The sequence below is a fragment of the Pipistrellus kuhlii genome, unplaced genomic scaffold, assembly GCF_014108245.1.
Source record: "Pipistrellus kuhlii isolate mPipKuh1 unplaced genomic scaffold, mPipKuh1.p scaffold_m20_p_3, whole genome shotgun sequence".
Taxonomy (NCBI): domain Eukaryota; kingdom Metazoa; phylum Chordata; class Mammalia; order Chiroptera; family Vespertilionidae; genus Pipistrellus; species Pipistrellus kuhlii.
The window spans coordinates 83,662,499-83,681,027 of record NW_023425529.1 but is presented as its reverse complement, the minus strand read 5'-3'; the positions used below and the strand labels follow the sequence as shown (position 1 = coordinate 83,681,027).

Genomic DNA, 18,529 nt, shown 5'->3' with positions numbered 1-18,529 from the left:
AGGGGAGGGCAGTTGGGGGGAACCAGGCCTGCAGGGGAGAGCAGTTGGGGGGGACCAAGCCTGCAGGGAAGGCAGTTGGGAGCCAGCAGTCCTGGATTGTGAGAGGATATCTGACTGCTGGGATTGAGCCTAAACGCGTGGTTAGACATCTCTCAAGGGGTCCCAGATTGGAGAGGGTGCAGGCTGAGCTGAGGGACACACACATGCACGAATTTCATGCACCGGGCCTCTAGTATATTATATATTTTGGTGTGCCAGAGAATTTTAGTGATTAGTTTATGTGTGCCATGAGATGAAAAATGTTTGAAAATCACTGTAACACAAATATTTATTAAAAGGATTTTTTAAAAGACGAGTAAAATACAGTCTGTTTTCCATGGGCTTACAATCTAATAAGGGGCTGAATGAGTCACATAAATGACTACATAGAAATACAGTATAGCTAGTTTAAAGGTAGAAAATGTGGGACTCAGGAAAGGTTGAATGAGGTACAGAATTTTGATAAGATAAAATGAACACAATAGTCAAGAGGGAAAAGTAAAAGTAAAAGTACCATTTTGAGGAATAGAAACCTGTTCAGTTCAACTGAAACTTAGCGTGCATTCAGGGATAAATTATATTGAAATACTAATTGAGGTCAGTAAACAAAGTGCCACAGAAATCCATAATCATAATGCCATCTACAGTTAGAAGATTAAAGTCATAGAAACTGTAAAATACCCAGGGCTGGGGATAGTAAGTATTTAATTAAAATGTGTCTGCCTTTATAGATGTCATTGAGACCTTCTTCATTCACATAACTTTTTTAAAATATATATTTTTTATTGATTTTTTTACAGAGAGGGAGAGGGATAGAGAGCTAGAAACATCGATGAGAGAGAAACATCGATGAGATCAACGAGCTGCCTCCTGCAGAACCCCCACTGAGGATGTGCCTGCAACCAAGGTACATGCCCTTGACCTGAATCGAACCTGGGACCTTTCAGTCCACAGGCCAACGCTCTATACACTGAGCCAAACCGGTTTTGGCTACATTCACATAACTTAATAATAAAGAAGAATCTAAAGCACTTACATCAACATGACTTTATCAATTGTTCCAGAAAAATCTTGCCCAGCAAAATAAGGATAAAAACTAGTGCATAACTTCATTATTTGCTTTAGGAACTTCTCAAAAATTCATTTAACTAAACAGGCTGCTCCACCAGCCCCTTAATACAATAAATTGCTCAGCTAAGCAAACCTGCTCGCTTATCGAACAAATATTTGCTCATCAAGATTTGCTTAACGAATCCAAAATTATCCTATCACAAGCTTTGCCCAGTGCCAATATGTTCTCTGAGTTGAAAGACCTGCCTTGTCTCTGTCTATTGGGGCTTTTTATGTATGTGTATTTGTGGTGTGTGTGTTTTTGTTTGTTGTTTTGCTCAATTCCTTCACCTTTTCAAAGACAACAGTATGGTGGCTATCAGAAGTACAGGGAGGTGGGGGGAGGTAGAAGAGAGTAAAGTGGGTGATGGAAGATTTGACTTAGGGTGGTGAACACACAATGCAATATACAATGATGTATTATAGAACTGTACACCTGAAACGTATATAATTTTATTAACCAATGTCACCACCAATAAATTCAATAAGAAAAAAAGAAAAAGAAAGAAAGAAAGAAAGAAAGAAAGAAAGAAAGACCTGCCTTAAGCCACTAGAACCGAGACACCAAAAGCCTATAAATTTCCATTCAGGACCTCTTCTTTCTAAAACACTATTGGAACTCTTTAGAGCAATGCTCCCTTCTCACTGCAGTAAGTATAAACTTGGCTTAGTTTGAGCACCAGATTATTTTTGGAAAATTGACAGGTTAATCCAGTCTTAAATTTAGAGTTCTGAACTGTGTTGTAAAGGCATTAGCAAGCTGATATATTAGCAAATACAAACTCAAGTGTTAGTGGAAATTAAGATGCCTACAAAAAACAATAACTGAGGCCCTAGCCGGTTGCTCAATGGTTAGAGCATCAGCCCTCAGACTGAAGGGTCGAGTGTTCAATTATGGTCAAGGGCACATTCCTTGATTGCAGGCTCGATCCATGACCCTAGATGGAGTGCATGTGAGAGGAAACCAATCAATGTGTCTCGCTATCATCGATGTTTCTCTCCATCTCTCCCTCTCCCTTCCACTTTCACAAAAAAATAAAAATAAATCAATGGAAAAGATAACCTCTGGTGAGGATTAATTTTTTCTTTAAAGTCCAGAACAGGCAAATCCAGAAAAGACATAAAGTAGATTGGAAGTGGTCTAGGGTTAGGGGGTGAGAATAGGGAGTGACAGCTAATGAGTAAGATGTTTCTTTTGGGGATGAAAAAATGTTCTAAAATTAGACTGTAGTGATGGTTGCACAATTGTGTAAATATGCTAAAACCATGAATTGTACACTTTCAGTTGGTGAATTTTATATGTGATTTATCTCAATTTAAGAGTCAACTATGAGTAAATGTGACATTTTCCTTTAATAAATAACTTTATTTCCCAAATATTCTTTAGAGGACATGTAGGGAGATTTGTCTTTTTGTAAAGCAAAGATGTGCAGCAACAATTCCAGAAAAAAAAAAACAAGAACCATTGAATCTAACCTCTGGGCTCAACATAAAACACCAGGGCAGAGCTTGGAGTTGAGAAAACGGAAGTCAACCTGCAGGCAGCTGTCACAAAGGCAGCTTTGTTCAGCAGAAAGAGCAATCAGAAGACAGCACAGCTCTTTTAGCCATGTGACCTTGAGCAAATTACTCTAAGTTTTCTAAATCTTACTTACATCAACTTTCAAAAGAGATATCTGTCCTATTTCAGAGTGTAGTTTTAAGAAGTAAATGAAATAACATGTATGGAAGTGCTATATACAAATTTAAGGCATTATTAGAATTATTTAGGTCTGACAGGTGTAGCTCAGTGGTTGAGAATTATCCATAAACCAAGCTTCCCAGTCAGGGCAGAATCCCAAGTAAGGGGGTATGCAGGAGACAGCTGATCAATGTTTTTCTCTCATAAATATTTCTATCTCTTTCTATCCTTTTCCCTTCCTCTCTCTCTAAAATCAATAAAGACACATTTTTTTAAAGAATTATTTAAAAGGATACACTCTACTTGCTAACAGTTCAGATAGTTCCACTTCAAAACTGGAAATTGTAAGAAATGAATCCTTTCTCTAAAAAATACAACAACAAAAAGTCAGTATATGGAACTCTTCAACTCACTTGAACACAAGAAGTTAATATTGTGTCTTTAATTTCAGTCTCAAAATTACAGTTTTTTGTAACTCTACCACCTTCTTTTCTAGTTCCCATGATTATTCTACACTAATAACCCTGAAATTTGTAACAAGGAACAGTACTACATATAGATTAAATATAGGATAATGAATGGAGAGAAAGGGCCAGAGCAAAAGAGATTTCATTACTTAAATGATCTAATAAGTTTTCTACTAAAACCATCTCCAAGTACATAGCATAGGCACTTGTACTGGTCTCTCCATAAACCACCTTTGGTTTTTTAGCAAAGAACTTCTTCCAAAGAGAAATAATACACAAAGAAGGATTTTCATCAGGAACAAAGACACAATTTCCTCATCGGTAAACAGGGATAAGTAAACAAGAGGGTTTCATAGAGCCTTTTCAGCTCTAACATTCTACAATCTATGGATCAAATCCTCTCGATTCCTCACAAAAAATCTGTTAAAGCAGATGAGATGGAAAGAAAGAAATGGTTCTTTTATTCTGGCTTTTGAGTTAGCTCTAACATTAAAGGAAAACCAAATACAGGTTTTCAGGGCAATATGAGCTCATTCCTATAAGGTTGAAAAAAATCACATTCCTTGATTATTTGTAAATGAAATAAAAAAAATATATACTTAGAGGATATTATCAAGTAAAGATGGAAAAGAAAAATACACAGTATAACAAGAAATAGATAATCAATTAATGTGATTCACACAAAAAAGACTGGGTGTAAAAATTCTGAACAAAACATTTTACTATCTCAGGTAGTAATTAATATTATAAACAGAACTTTTTGCCATTTTTAATTCCAGTTAAATTGTTTAGCCTGAAATTCCTTGATGCGCAAAATTCTTTAGATTAATGTCAGTTTTAAAAATAGTGAAAATCATAGTGATTTAGTTATTGCTTACTCAATATCTCTTCCAAGACAACTAATAAAAATCTCAAATCTCACATTACAAAAAAGAACTCATGATTTGCACCTTTAAACCTACTCCTCACTCTTGCCTTACAAATCTTAGTTTTAGTTCAATTAAAACATCCAGCAATCATCTTTAATTCCTCTTTTCCTCACTCTCCATATCTAATCCATCAGGATGTCCTGCTAGCTTGACCTCCAAATTACTCGGAATCCATCCATTTCTCTCCATTTCTGCTGCTACTACCACTCTGTTTCAAGCCAACATCATCTCTCACCTAGAACATTTTAACAGGCTTCTTTATTCCTTCCATTCTGTCTTCTCACAATCCTCCACATTCAGTGATCTTTTTAAAATCACCAATGTCTCCTAGTGTTTAAACACACCAAAGGATGCCTACTTTCCAGTGAATTTTACTAAGATACAATCTAATCCAGACAGCATGGCTCAGTGCTTGAGCATAGACCTATGAACCAGGTCACAGTTCAATTCCGGTCCCAGTTCATGTTCAGGTTGTGGGCTTCATCCTTGGTGTGGGGCGTGCAGGAGGCAGCTGATCAATGATTTTCTCTCATCATTGATGTATGTATCTATCTCTCTCTCCTTTTCTCCCTTCCTCTCTGAAATCAATAAAAAATATATATTTTTTTAGCCGAAACCGGTTTGGCTCAGTGGTAGAGCGTCGGTCTGCGGACTAAAGGGTCCCAGGTTCGATTCCGGTCAGGGGCATGTACATTGATTGTGGGCACATCCCCAGTAGGGGGTGTGCAAGAGGCAGCTGGTCGGTGTTTCTCTCTCATCGACATTTCTAGCTCTCTATCTCTCTCCCTTCCTCTCTGTAAAAAATCAATAAAATATTTTTTTAAAATATATATATATATATATATATATATATTTTTTTTTTTTTTTAAAGATACAATCTAAACTCCTTCTGTATACATATATGATCTGGTCCCTGCCTGATCCATTGACTTCATCTCATTTCACTCTTCCCTCACATTATACTCTAACTAGAGGCCCAACGCACAAAATCTGTGCACAGGGGTGGGGAGAAGGAAGTGTCCCTCAGCCCAGCCTGCACCCTCTCCAATCTGGGACCCCTTGAGGGATGTCCGACTGCCCGTTTAGGCCCACTGGGATCGGGCCTAAACGGGCAGTCGGACATCCCTCTCACAATTCAGGACTGCTGGCTCCCAACTGCTCACCTGCCTGCCTTCCTGATCACCCCCTAACCACTCCCATGACAGCCTGATTGATGTCTAACTGCTCCCCTGTCAGCCTGTTTGCCCCCAACTTCCCTCCTCTGCCGGCCTGGTCACCCCTAACTGCCCTCCCCTGCAGGTTTGATTGCCTCCAACTATCCTTCCTTGCAGGCCTGGTCCCTCCCAACTGCCCTCCCCTGTTGGCCATCTTGTGGTGGCCATCTTGTGTCCACATAGGGGTAGGATCTTTGATTACATTGGGGCAACCATATTGTGTTGGAGTGATGGTCAATCTGCATATTACTCTTTTATTAGATAGAGGCCTGGTGCACAGGTGGGGGCCAGCTGGTTTGCCCTGAAGGGTGTACCGGATAAGGGTAGGGGTTCCCTTGGGGCATGGGGCAGCCTGAGCGAGGAGCCTGTGGTGGTTTGCAAGCCAGCCATGCCCCATGGTGACCCAAGCGGAGACCCTGGTATCTGGAATTTATTTACCTTCTACAATTGAAACTTTGTAGCCTGGAGCGGAACCAAGCCTCCTGCTCCTTCCGTGGCCAGCAGTCATTTCTGTTTGGATTTGTTTACCTTCTAAAATTGAAACTTTGTAGCCTTGAATGGAGACTTAAGCCAACAAGAACAGGCGAAAAGCTTGGCTTCCTCCATTGCCTGGGAAACGGAAGCCTCCCTTCTGCTCTTTGTGGCTGTAGCCATCTTGGTTGGGTTTATTTGCATACTCGCTCTGATTGGCTGGTGGGCATGGCTGATGGGTGTGGTTTGTTGGTGTAGCAGAGTGGTGGTTAATTTGCATATTACTCTTTTATTAGGTAGGATTGCACTGGCTTCTTTCAGTCCTTTCAAAAAAAAATGGGGGGGAGGGGAGGGAGGTTGAAAGGAAGAGGAAAGAAGAAAAAGAAAAGCTAGTTCCTACCTTCAGATCTCTGTACTAGCCTATTTCCTCTGCCTGGAAACAGTCTTCCCCCAAGTCTTTGCATGGCTGGTTCCTTATCATTCAAATCTTACCTCAAACATGCTCTTCCTTAGAGAGGCTTTCCTTGACCACTATACCTAAAAATTCAGGAGAGGAGAAGTAGATAGGCAGAGTAAAGGATTTTTAATGAGGGCAGTGAAATGACAGGATTTTTAGGGGATAGGCAGAGTACAGGATTTTTAGGGCAGTGAAACTGCTCTGTATAATAAGATAATGATGAATACATGTAATTATACGTACATTTGTCTAAACCCATAGAGTGTGCAACCATCAAGAGTGAAATGTAATGTAGACTACAGACCTTGGATGTTTTGAGGGCAATGATTATGTGGGAAATCTCTGTATCTTCCACTCAATTTTTCTGTGAACCTAAAACTGCTCTAAAAAAATTAAGTCTTCTTGGCCAAAAGCTCTCCCTACAATGCTCCTCAACCTACTCTTTTTGGTAAACTTAGCCTTTCTCCTCATTAGTCCCTGGCCATCCTGAGCATTTAGATGAAGAGACGTAAGAACCTTACTAAAGAGATATTCTGAATAATTGTTAACTGGCTTAAAGAAATTAATAAATTAGTAACTGATTCATTTCATATCATGCACTTGGGAAATAAAGACTTCAAAGACCACGACTTACAACCAGATTTTGTCCATTGGAAAAGACATAAATTAAAGACTCTCTCCAACCTCATAAGAAGGGACTTTATCAGGTGCCTAACCAAGTCATATGCCTATCAAAGACTCCTCAAGAATGAGAAGCCACTGACATCGTAGATAGCTATCTCAGGATGTCAATAAGGCCTAAATACCTACAAATTAATGTTGAACTTAAAACACCATTTATTTGATTGTCTTTACATGTCTGCTAGTAATGTTAGTCATATAATAATTATATCTGGGTTTTTTTTGCTTTTCTCAAACCTTGTATATATACCTTAACTGTCAATATCTGCTGAAGGTGTGTAAGATAACTGTTGTATTAATACCCTTTCTATGGTTTTTCTTTTGAAATTTAGAAAAAAATATTAATGCAGAAGAAAGGAAAGGTATGTGTAGGATTTTGTAGTTGTTTGTTGTTTTTTTTTTAATGTGTTTTTATTGATTTTTAGAGAGTGGGAAAGAAAGAAACATCGATATGAGAGTGAGACATCAATTGGCTGCCTCCTGCATGCCCCTGTCCCATACTAGGGATGGAACCAGAAATCCAGTCATATGCCCTGACCAAGTTTTGAACAGGTGGCCTCTTGGTGCATGGGATAATGCTCAACTAACTGAGCCACACTGGACAGGCAGGGTGTGTGGGATTGTAAAAGTTAAAAGGTAGTAGTTTGTTCTAATAAATTGGTTATTTCTGAATGAGTAAAAAAGAGAAAACCAAGAAGAACAGGGAAGATGTAGAAGGTTAATGGAAAAGAAATACTAAAAAGGGAATTTTATGCATAAACACTAGAACCCAATTATGGGAACATGCTTACCCCTATACCTCAAGGACTACTAAGTATATCTACACTAATGAAAGAGAAACATGCTAATTGACTATTTACAGTCACACCCACCAGCCAATTAGGAGTGGGTATACAAATTAACCCAATAAAGATGGTGGGTTAATTTGCATATGCAGGTGCCAAGCAGCTAGGGGCGGGGCGGGACACTTGCATTCCACACCACCCCAGCTGGTTGGGCCTATGGGCAGCATGGGAAGGCAGCTCTGGGCTGGAGGAGAAAGGCAGCTCTGGCTGGAGCAAAGGCTGTGCTGGCAGCCAGGGGAAGGAAGGCTCATTACACAAATCTTCATGCATTGGGCCTCTAGTTAATTCATATAGAATCTAAAGTCACTATAATATTTTAAGGCCCTCTATAACTGCTGCTGGGGCACAGGATATTTACTTATGAAACTCTTACTGTCCTCCTGATAATTGTAATTTATACCATTATGTTCTTACAGCCTTGGTCCCAAATTAAACATTAAGGTTACAGTTCCCAATTGCCAACTAACAGGAATCAGATTAAAAATGAAGGGCACTTGAGTGCTTCCAATAGAAAATAGATGGACCACAGTAAATGGGAACCCATATCATGGTCAGACTATAAAAATTAAAGAGGTGTATGGTGTGCCCTCAAACTATAAGTAAATGTTATATTAGATGCAAAATACAAAAAAGTGAAACAGACAACAAAACTTGGATCATGATAGCTTATAGATTAGAAGTGATCCAGAGTGTGTTTAATGAGGGCCCAGAAGTCCTAACTACCTCCCATTTTCTGGCTTTTCCCTTAAAAAAAAAAAAAAAAATTATTGATTTCAGAGAGGAAGAGATAAGGAGAGAGAAATAGATATACCAATGATGAGAGAGAATCACCATTTGGCTGCTGTCTGCATGCCCCCTACTAGGGATTAAGCCTGCAATCTGGACATGTGCCCTTGACCAGAAGGGAACCTGGGATCCTTCAGTCCACAGGCTGACGCTATATCCCCTGAGCCAAACCAGCTAGGGCACCTGCTTTTCCCTTTTGAGAAAAATTTGGCCTTAGCTTCCATCAAAGATTATAGTCTTGCCCAATTCCCAATGGTCCACTGTTCAGCAACACAAACACTGACATTAAGACTTCCTAGGAATGATGAGCCTTTCTAGCATCATAGGAATATATTATCCAATTAAAAGGTTGGTCATCAGTGCATCTTTTGAATTGATTTATGACCAAAAGGGACAAGTATGGACGAAAAGGGAGCAATATATTAAACTGGACAAGTACAGGAGGCATGCATGGCAGGCCTTACAAACTCAGAGACCTGAAGTAACCACACAGGGTGGTCTGAAATTAAAACTTCCTAACTAAAAGCATGTCATGTCCGATAATCATGTCCTAAGTAGGTTACTACAAGGGTCAAATTTTACCTTAATTGAGCCTGTTTGTCTTTTTTGCACCTAAGATACCTTTGGAATGTTGGAGTAATTCCCTATTATCCCAGACCCCTCAGGGTACAGTCTCCCACCAGAGCATAAGGTTATGCTCATTGTTACCTTAGGGCCCACATACCATCTCTATGTGCTATAAATGTTAATTATTAAATATCCTATCCCACCAACTTAAAAAAAGTATTTGTCTCTTCATTTTAGTCCCTAGCCAATCACAGGAATTACTCCACCAAACCCCCCCTTTCTCCGGCCTCCTTAATCTACCACCAATGGATTTCATGTAACCCTCCTTAGGCCTCTTCCTTTGACTGTAATGTATAAAGCAAACTACAAAACTGCTATTCTCCAGAGCATTTTCTCAATCCACTGAGACTTTGCTTCCCAGCAATTGTCATGATTTTGATTCAAATAAATTTATTAAAATTATCAAAATAATTATACACACACACACACACACACACACACACACACACACCCCAAAGGCTAATATGCAAAGTACCCCCTTGAGAGTTCAACTTGGAGATCCCTAGTTCAGTCAATTGCTATGACATGCACTGACCACCAGGGGGCGGCACAGAATGAAGGAAGACACTGGCAGGCAGCTGGCAGCCAGAAGCCCCGATCGATCGGCTCTGATGGCCAGCCAGGCCTAGGGACCCTATCCATGCACAAATTTCATTCACCGGGCCTCTAGTAATAACAATAAAATAATAGAATAATTAATTCTTAATACAAAATTTAAAAAATTTAAGGAATATCACTAACTACCCCATTACCTTAGCATATTTTTCCCTCATAGCTTATCGCTCACTGTCTGTAATTATCTTAGTAGTTTGTGTTTCAGGGTTTTATTGCCTGTGTCTTTTCCACTTCTGCACTTGCACTATACAGGCTACCTTATTAATCACCATATTACAAACACTAGAAAGGCACCTGGCCCAGAGTAGACAAATAGGGTCACTGTGCTCAACCTTGCAGGCTGTGCACAGCACAACTTAAGATGAATCTTTACGTGGATTATGATTTGATGAAATCTCTTAGAGTTTTACAAAATGACAGCACTGGAAAATCTGAAAAAAATACAATGCAACAATACTTCTATTATTAAAAAGTATAACAGTTATAGATATGCTGCTGTGGCAATATGCTGCTACTGACGTAGGCATTACTGACATATTCATATTCAGGTAGATCATCCTTTATTGGGGGTGCTATCTGTATATTGGAAGATGTTTAGCAGCATCCCTAGCCTCTACCCACTAGATGCCAGCAACACAACTCCTCTAGTTATAACCACCAAGAATGTCTCCAGACACTTGTGGATGGGACACACACACATACGCTAACCTGACTAGCACAGGGAAGGCCTGAATGGCAGTTAACACAAAGGCTGGTCTGAAATTAAAAATTTAACTAAGAGAAGTTTATAGTAAGTAGTCATATCCTAGGCCAGCATTTTCCCTGACAAAAATCAACTTCAATCTTTACTGAGTCTATCATCATTTTGCATCTAAGATAACATACTTATTACCGTATTTTTCGGACCATAAGACGCACTTTCCCCCCCCCCAGAAGTGGGGGGGAAAAGTCCCTGCGTCTTATGGTCCAAATATAGCCTACACATATACTTTTAAAAAAAAGTTTTTTTACTTGCCCGGCTCTGTGTGGTCTCTGTGTGCTTGCCCGGCTCTAAAATGGTTCTAAATGCTGCTGTTTACTTTACAGGGTTGATTACATGTGTTTATGACTGTGATGTTGGGTTTTAATGCACATAAAATATTTTAGGACACTATTTGTTTCAGAATCTTTTTTTCTTCATTTCCCTTCTCTAAAAACTGGTGCGTCTTATGGTCCGGAGCGTCTTATGGTCCGAAAAATACGGTAAATATCTGGGTAACTTGTAACTTCCCCTTTTCTGGACCCCTTGGGGCACAACCAAATGTGCCTGGTGGCAGAACAGAGACCATAAATTCCTTCATTGTTACTGTTATCATGTTAATTGTTGGCTGTTAACTATCCTGCACCTGCCTAAAAGAAGTATGTGTCCATCTTTTTACTTTTTATCCAATCCCAGAGGTCTCCCCCACCCCCACTTTGCTTTCTCCCACCTCCCTAATCTATCACCAAAGGATTTCATGTAAAAAAATGTGACACTCATTCCCCAAATAGTAATAATAATAGAATTTCCATCCCATTGTATTTAGATCTGGCCACATGACTGTTTTGCCCAATGGAAGGTAAACAGATATAATATACATATGAGCAAAAACTTTAAGTGCAATCTGCCATGAGAACATATCCCAAGAAGCCTCCCTCAGTCTGAGTCCCAGAAGGAAAAGACACATGGAGCTGACATGCAAGAGACTGGCAACCTAGAGCAATTACACTTGACCTGCAGCCTTCATGGAACATGTGTTATAATGCTAGAAAAGCCTAAGTAATTTAGGCCATAGGGACAGTCGTACATCCCTCTCACAATCCAGGACTGCTGGATTCCAACCACTCGCCTGCCTGCCTGCCTGCCTGCCTGCCTGAATGCCCCTAACCACACTTCTGCCAGCCTGACTGACTCTTAACTGCTCCCCTGCCGGCCTGATTGCCCCTAACTGCCCTCCCCATGCAGACATGGTCACCCTAACTGCCCTCCCCTGTCAGCCTGGTCACCCCTAACTGTCCTCTCCTGCAGGCCTGGTAGCCCCCAATTGCCCTGCCCTGTTCACCCAGTCACCCCTAACTTCCCTCCCTTGCCAGCCTGGTCACTCCTAACTGCCCTCCCCTACAGACCCAATTGCCCCTAATTGCCCTCCCCTGCAGGCCCCACACAGCCTGCTTGTTCAGTCATTTGGTCGTTCCTCACTAACCCCCCTGCTGGCCTGGATGTAGGCAGCCATCTTGTGAGGGTATGACGGTCAATTTGCATATGACCTCCTAAACCATATCTCAGACATGTACTGTATATAAGAAAGGTAAGTTAAAAAGTCCTAGTCTGGCCGAAACTGGTTTGGCTCAATGGATAGAGCGTCGGCTTGGGGACTGAAGGGTCCCGGGTTCGATTCCAGTCAAGAGCATGTACCTTGGTTGCGGGCATATCCCCAGGAGGGGGTGTGCAAGAGGCAGCTGATCGATGACTCTCTCATCGATGTTTCTAACTATCTCTCTCCCTTCCTATCTGTACAAAATCAATAAAATATATTTAAAAAAAAAAAAAAAAAAAAAAAAAAAGCCCTAGTCTGTTTGGTTCAGTGGACAGAGCATTGGTTCCAGTCAAGGCACATGCTTTGGTTGCAGGCTACTTCCCAGCCCGGGTTCTGGTCAGGGCTTATACACAAGGCAACTAACGAATGTGTTTCTCTCACATTGATGTTTCTCTCTGTCTTTCCCTTTCTCTTCCTCTTTCCCTAAAAAAAAATCAATGAAAAAATATCCTCGAGTGAGGATTAACAAAAAGAAAGAAGAAAGGTTAAAACAGGGAATCATTTGGAGTCTGGAATGGATTAATTGAATTTACATTATTTCTAATGGGGGAAAAATGATTGCGTTTTTAAACAAATCACTTCTCAAACAGCCTTCCAAAAAAATTAAGTTCAAGAACCAATCCATGGAAATTAAGAACCAAGCCTCCACTGGATTCATATCATACCTCCAAGTCATTCTTGTCAATTCCTTCTCCCTTAACTATCACATCCAATCACATTGCAAATTCTATCAATTCTACTTCCAAGCACAGCTCTAATATATCCACTTCTTGCCAACTGAATTATCACCACCAAACCCAGACTAAGCTACTTTCACAAATTTCTGTAGCAGCTTTCTAGCACATCTATAATTTTCTCTCCCCCCACCAAAAAAAATGTACCAATATAATGTCTTTCCATGAAAGTCAATATTACATTTTTTAGAACATAAATAAGATTTTATCACTCCCCTGCTTAAAATCTTCCAATGGCCTCCAACACACTTTTTCCAATCACAGCTTACAAGAGTCCTTATCTACATATTTTTTTTTACTTCATCTTACTATCCTCCCCCATCCACTCACCACACTTTTTAAATAGGCCAAGTTCTTATCAGACTGAGAACCTGTACACACTACTCCTGTTACTTGAAATGCCCTACACACACGCCCTGCTTCTTTCCTCTTCTCTATTTTCGATCAGCCTTTACTAAGCATTCAATTACACAGTCACTTCTAGAAGCTGGCAGAAGTAATACTTTCTTTAAGTATTACTTTCTTTATCACATCAGTTTTTTTAAATTGGATATAAGTATATTTCAGAACAGTTCAATGTGTATCTTTGAAAAACTTGGAAACATTATTTCTTAATATCAAGAAATTGATAAAAATGTAGAATCTTATTTTTAACTGGAAAGGAACACATACATCATCTACTAACCTATGATATGTGAAAAAAAAATTTCCAAGAAATTAAATAACCCGCCTATTCTATAAGGCTAAATGATAGGCTTTCCAATTCTGTTAAATAACCCGATCAACCCTCTTATATATCTGTTTATTCACTGGCACTTTCTTTAATATAACCGCACTCATAGAAAAATCTTAAAATTCATATGAAATGAAAAAGGACCACAAATAGTCATAAAAACCTGAGAAAGAATAACAAAGCTAGAGGCATTACAAGTCCTTACTTCAAAACATTATACAAAGCTTCTGTAACAGTATGATACCGACATAAAGACATACAGACATAGCCAGTTTGGCTCAATGGATTGTGGATTGAAGGATCCTGGGTTTGATTCTGTTCAAAGGCACATGCTTAGGTTGTGGGTTGGATCCCCAGTAAGGGGTGTGCAGGAGGCAGCCAATCAATGATTCTCTCTCATCATTGATGCTTCCATCTCGCTTTCTCCCTCTTCCTTACTCTCTGAAATCAATAAAAATACATTTTTTGGAGAAACCAAGATGGTGGCATAGGAAAACACCTAAACTGCTGCCTCGTACAACAATTTCAAAACTACAACTAAAAGACAAAATGGACATCATCTAGAACCACAAGAAGGCTGGCTGAGTGGAAATGCCAACACTAGAAGGAAAGAGAAAAGCACACTGAGACTCAGAGGAGCTGTAGGAAGAAGAAGTACTGAGATGTGCATGGAGAGGACTGGCAACTGAGTGCGCGGCTGGCTTTCTCAAGTGGGAGGGAGACAAAAGCTCCCGACTCCACTGAACTCCAGTTCCGAGCGAGACTCTGGGGTCCCAGACTCATTTGGGGAGAAACTGGACTGTCTGGCAGAGGGTGGAACTTGAGGGCAGCTTTCTCTCAGAGGTGCTTGCAGCAAATACCATGGGACACTGAGACACAGGGGCCTATTAGGGTAGGGCTGACGGGAAACCAATGCTTTCTGCTCCACCCTGAGACTCCCCCCATCCAAGCTGAGCACCCTCTGATATATATATAGCTAAACAATTTCATCAAATAACAGTTTGTTTAAATGTATATTCCTATATATGTGCAGCTCAATATTTATTCTATTTTTCTGTTTCATTTTTAAACACTGCCTTTATTACCAAAGTTAATTTCATAAATTCTTAATGGGGACAACCTACAATTTGAGAAACACTATACTAGAGCCAGAATATTGAATGCATGCTACATATTTCCAAGGTACCAAAGCACATAGCAATGACTTTCTAATGCTGTTTACAGATATTTCTACCTTTGTTCTTTCTAGGAATAGTTGCTTGAATAATTTAAAAACTGTTCTTTTCTCTGGAAAGTGAAAGATCTGCCTTCTCTTTTCAGAACTCTACTGATTTCCAAGATATGCACTAGAGATAAAGCATATCTGTAGAAGTATTTCTAGCATGCAAACAAAATTTCTCCAAAAATATAAAGAATGGCATCACTAAAGCACTACACAATCCATTTCCTTTCCCAAACAAGATAAATTAGATTATGATTTAAAGGTTAACAGAAAAGGCCCCGCTCATAACAATGAAATCAAGTAATATCTACCTGATTTAGTAAGAGACTTTAAATGATTCTAAACAAAAACTTACAAATGTGCTCAAGGTTCCTTTTCAAAACCCCATCCTCTCTCCAGCCATACTCTAGTAAATTTATCTTACCATCTTAACATATCAACTTACTTTTTTATGATGGGTAGAAAGAACAGATGCCTCTATAACAGGCTCCAAATCTCCTTGGTGATTGTCATTATCACCTCTCCTTGTACCATCAAGTTGGGGTCCTTTTCTGAGCCGTATTTCTGGCTCTGGAGTCCTGATGTACTCCAATCCGTTTTTCGCTGTCTGGCTCATGGGATACACAAGGCTTTCTTACAAAGAGACCTTTCTTTCTGTCCTTCTTGTGAGGGTGAACTCTCAGGATAGTGTGTTGCCTAAAGAGAGGAAGATTTTAAATTTAACATATTTTAAACACATTAAACGAGTGCTGGGAGAAGAGACAGGTTATATTATTATATGCTCAAACAATGAAATACTCAGCAATCACTAATAATGATAAAACAATAATGTATTTTTTAAAAATCTGTATTTGATGACAGGAAAGAATGCCCAAATCCACTTTTACTTAATTTTTTTAACATATTTTTAATTGATTTCAGAGAGGGAGGGAGAGGGAGAGAGATAGAAACATCACTGAAGAGAATCACTGATCAGTTGCCTCCTGCATGCCCTACAAAGGAGATCAAGCACACAATCCCAGCATATGCCCTGACTGGGAATCAAACTATGACTCCCTAGTTCATAGGTTGACACTCAACCACTGATCCAAACCGGCTGGGCCAAAAACTACTTTTATGTGAAAAAAGCAGCTATAGTCAGTCTGGCTCAGTGGATAAGAATGTGGGCCTGCAGACTGAAGGGTCCCGGGTTCAGTTCTGGTCAATGGCACATACCTCAGTTGGAGGCTCAATCCCCGGCCTGGTCAGGGTGTATATATGGGGCAATCAATCGATGTGTCTCTCTCTCTCACAATGATGTTTCTCTGTCTTTCCCCTCCCTTCCACTCTAAAAACAAATGGAAAAATATCCTTGAGTGAGAATTAACAATAAAAAAATAAAAATAAAAAAATAAAAAGCCCTAGCCAGATTAGCTCAGTGGATAGAGCGCCAGCCTGTGGACTCAAGGGTTCTGGGTTTGATTCTGATCAAGGGCATGTACCTTGGTTGCAGGCACATCCCCAGTAGGTGGTATACAAGAGGCAGCTGGTCGATGTTTCTAGCTCTCTATCCCTCTCCCTTCCTCTCTGTAAAAAATCAATAAAATATATTTTTAAAAAATAAAAATAAATAAAGAATAATTTTTTTTTAAAAAAAGCCAAACCCTAGATGACACAGCATCCACTTATTTCAGGACTATTGCCTACAACCAATCGAGAAGTAGAAAATAGGTCGTCCTCATAGACTATGCACCTATCCTAGAACAGCCTGCACTTCACCTTTCCCCAACTACCCTTATTTACAGCCAATGTAAATTCTTTACAAACCACTTAGATCTTTCTTTCCCAAACCTTGTATAAAAGAGTCCTGTCAGATCCATGACATTGAACATGTTCATCTTCTCCACCTACTGCTACAGCTAGTGGTTAGACTGAATGTCCCAAGACCTGGTCCATTTTCTGGCTAGCATATGACTCAATAAACACTTTCTTTTAGGACAAATTTCCACATTGAAGATCTGTTTCACAACTGTATGAATGTTTATAACAACTTTAATAATAGCCAAAAACTGGAAGCCCAAACATCAGACAAATGAATAAAATGGTAGTATAACATTACCATGACGAATACTACTCCGCAAAAAAGAGAAACAAATTGCTGGTATACATAACACAGATGCCCCAGCCAGTGAGGCTCAGTGGATAGAGCGTTGGTCTGCTGACTGAAAGTTCCCGAGTTCAATTCCGATCAAGGGCACATATGTTGTTGCAGGCTCCTCCCTGACCCTGGCCCTGGTCAAGGCTCATGTAGGAGGCAACCAATTAATAGGTTTCTCTCACATAGATGTGTCTCTCAGTCTTTCCCTCTCTCTTCTACTCTCCCTAAACATCAATAAAAAATATCCTGCTGTGAGGATTAACAAAATAAAACAAAAAAACATAGCAACACAGATGAATCTCAAAAACATTACACTGAATCAAATAAGCAATATGCTAAAGAACATATACTGTATAATTCCATTTATATGAAATTCTAAGAGGCAAAATTAAACTACTATGCAGATCTGTCATTTCCTTGGGTCATATATGGGAGAATGATGTGAGTGGATTGACTGCAAAGTGGAATGAGGGAGGTAATAGAAATTCTGTATTTTGATTGGGGTGATGACTACCTAAGTATATAAATGATCAAAATTCATCTAACTGAACACTAAAATAAATATATTTTGTTATGTATAAATTATACTTCAGTAAAATTAATTTTAAGTACTAAGTAAATGATGCCACCCAACTGGCATGGCTCAGTGGTTGAGCATCAACCTATGAACTAGGAGGTCATGATTCGATTCCCGTTCAGGGCACATGCCCAGGTTTTGGGCTCAGTTCCCACTCTGGGACATGCAGGAGGCAGCCAATCAATAGTTCTCTCCCATCGTTAATGTTTCTTCCTCTCTCTTCCTGTCTGAAATCAATAAAAATATCATTAAAAAAAAATAAGTAAATAAAATAAAATAAAATAAATTACGCCGAAGTATATTTAATCCAAGATTCCTGAAAATTTTGGAAAAATACAAATCCATGAGCTAAACAACCGTATTATTTTTACTTTGACCAAATAATAGTAGCCTCCTAAAAAGAGACTTCCTTCAATGAATTTTCCCTCATTTTTATTCTCTCAAAGTAAAATAAACAAACTAATTCATAACCATTCTGGTTTCTCCAACCAAAACTCCTTCTTGAGACCAACTTCAGAGCATAATATTATTTATTACTACAAAAAAAAAAAAATTTAGAGGCTAATTTTAGCTGCTACCATGTGCCAGATAGGTAAGCTTTTATAGTTTTCTCCTTCAACTTTAAAACCCTGCCTGTTACATAGATAGCATTATCTTTACTTACAAATAAGAAAACTAAGGGTGAGCTGTCTAGATAATTTCCCCATGGTTACACAAATTAGAAAGTAGAGAAAAATAAGAACTGCCCGGCTTGGGCCCTCTCTAATTACACAACACTACCTCCCACAAAAGTTAAGTGGTTCCTTTTTCCTAGTCATGTTATCTCTTTCAAGGGAGGTAAACTGCTACTTAACACTTACTGAAGCCA

General features: G+C 39.4%; 1 protein-coding gene across 2 annotated transcripts in view; it reads right to left on the bottom strand.

The window, feature by feature from the left end:
- Nucleotides 1–18,529, bottom strand: part of ADIPOR2 (adiponectin receptor 2) — a 52,047-nt gene that overhangs the window by 17,075 nt on the left and 16,443 nt on the right. For both annotated transcript variants that reach the window (XM_045588396.1, XM_036454756.2), the window contains exon 2: nt 15,393–15,644. In XM_045588396.1, the coding sequence (XP_045444352.1) occupies nt 15,393–15,563 (171 nt within the window). In that variant the 5' untranslated portion in view covers nt 15,564–15,644. The remainder of the gene's footprint in view (nt 1–15,392; nt 15,645–18,529) is intronic.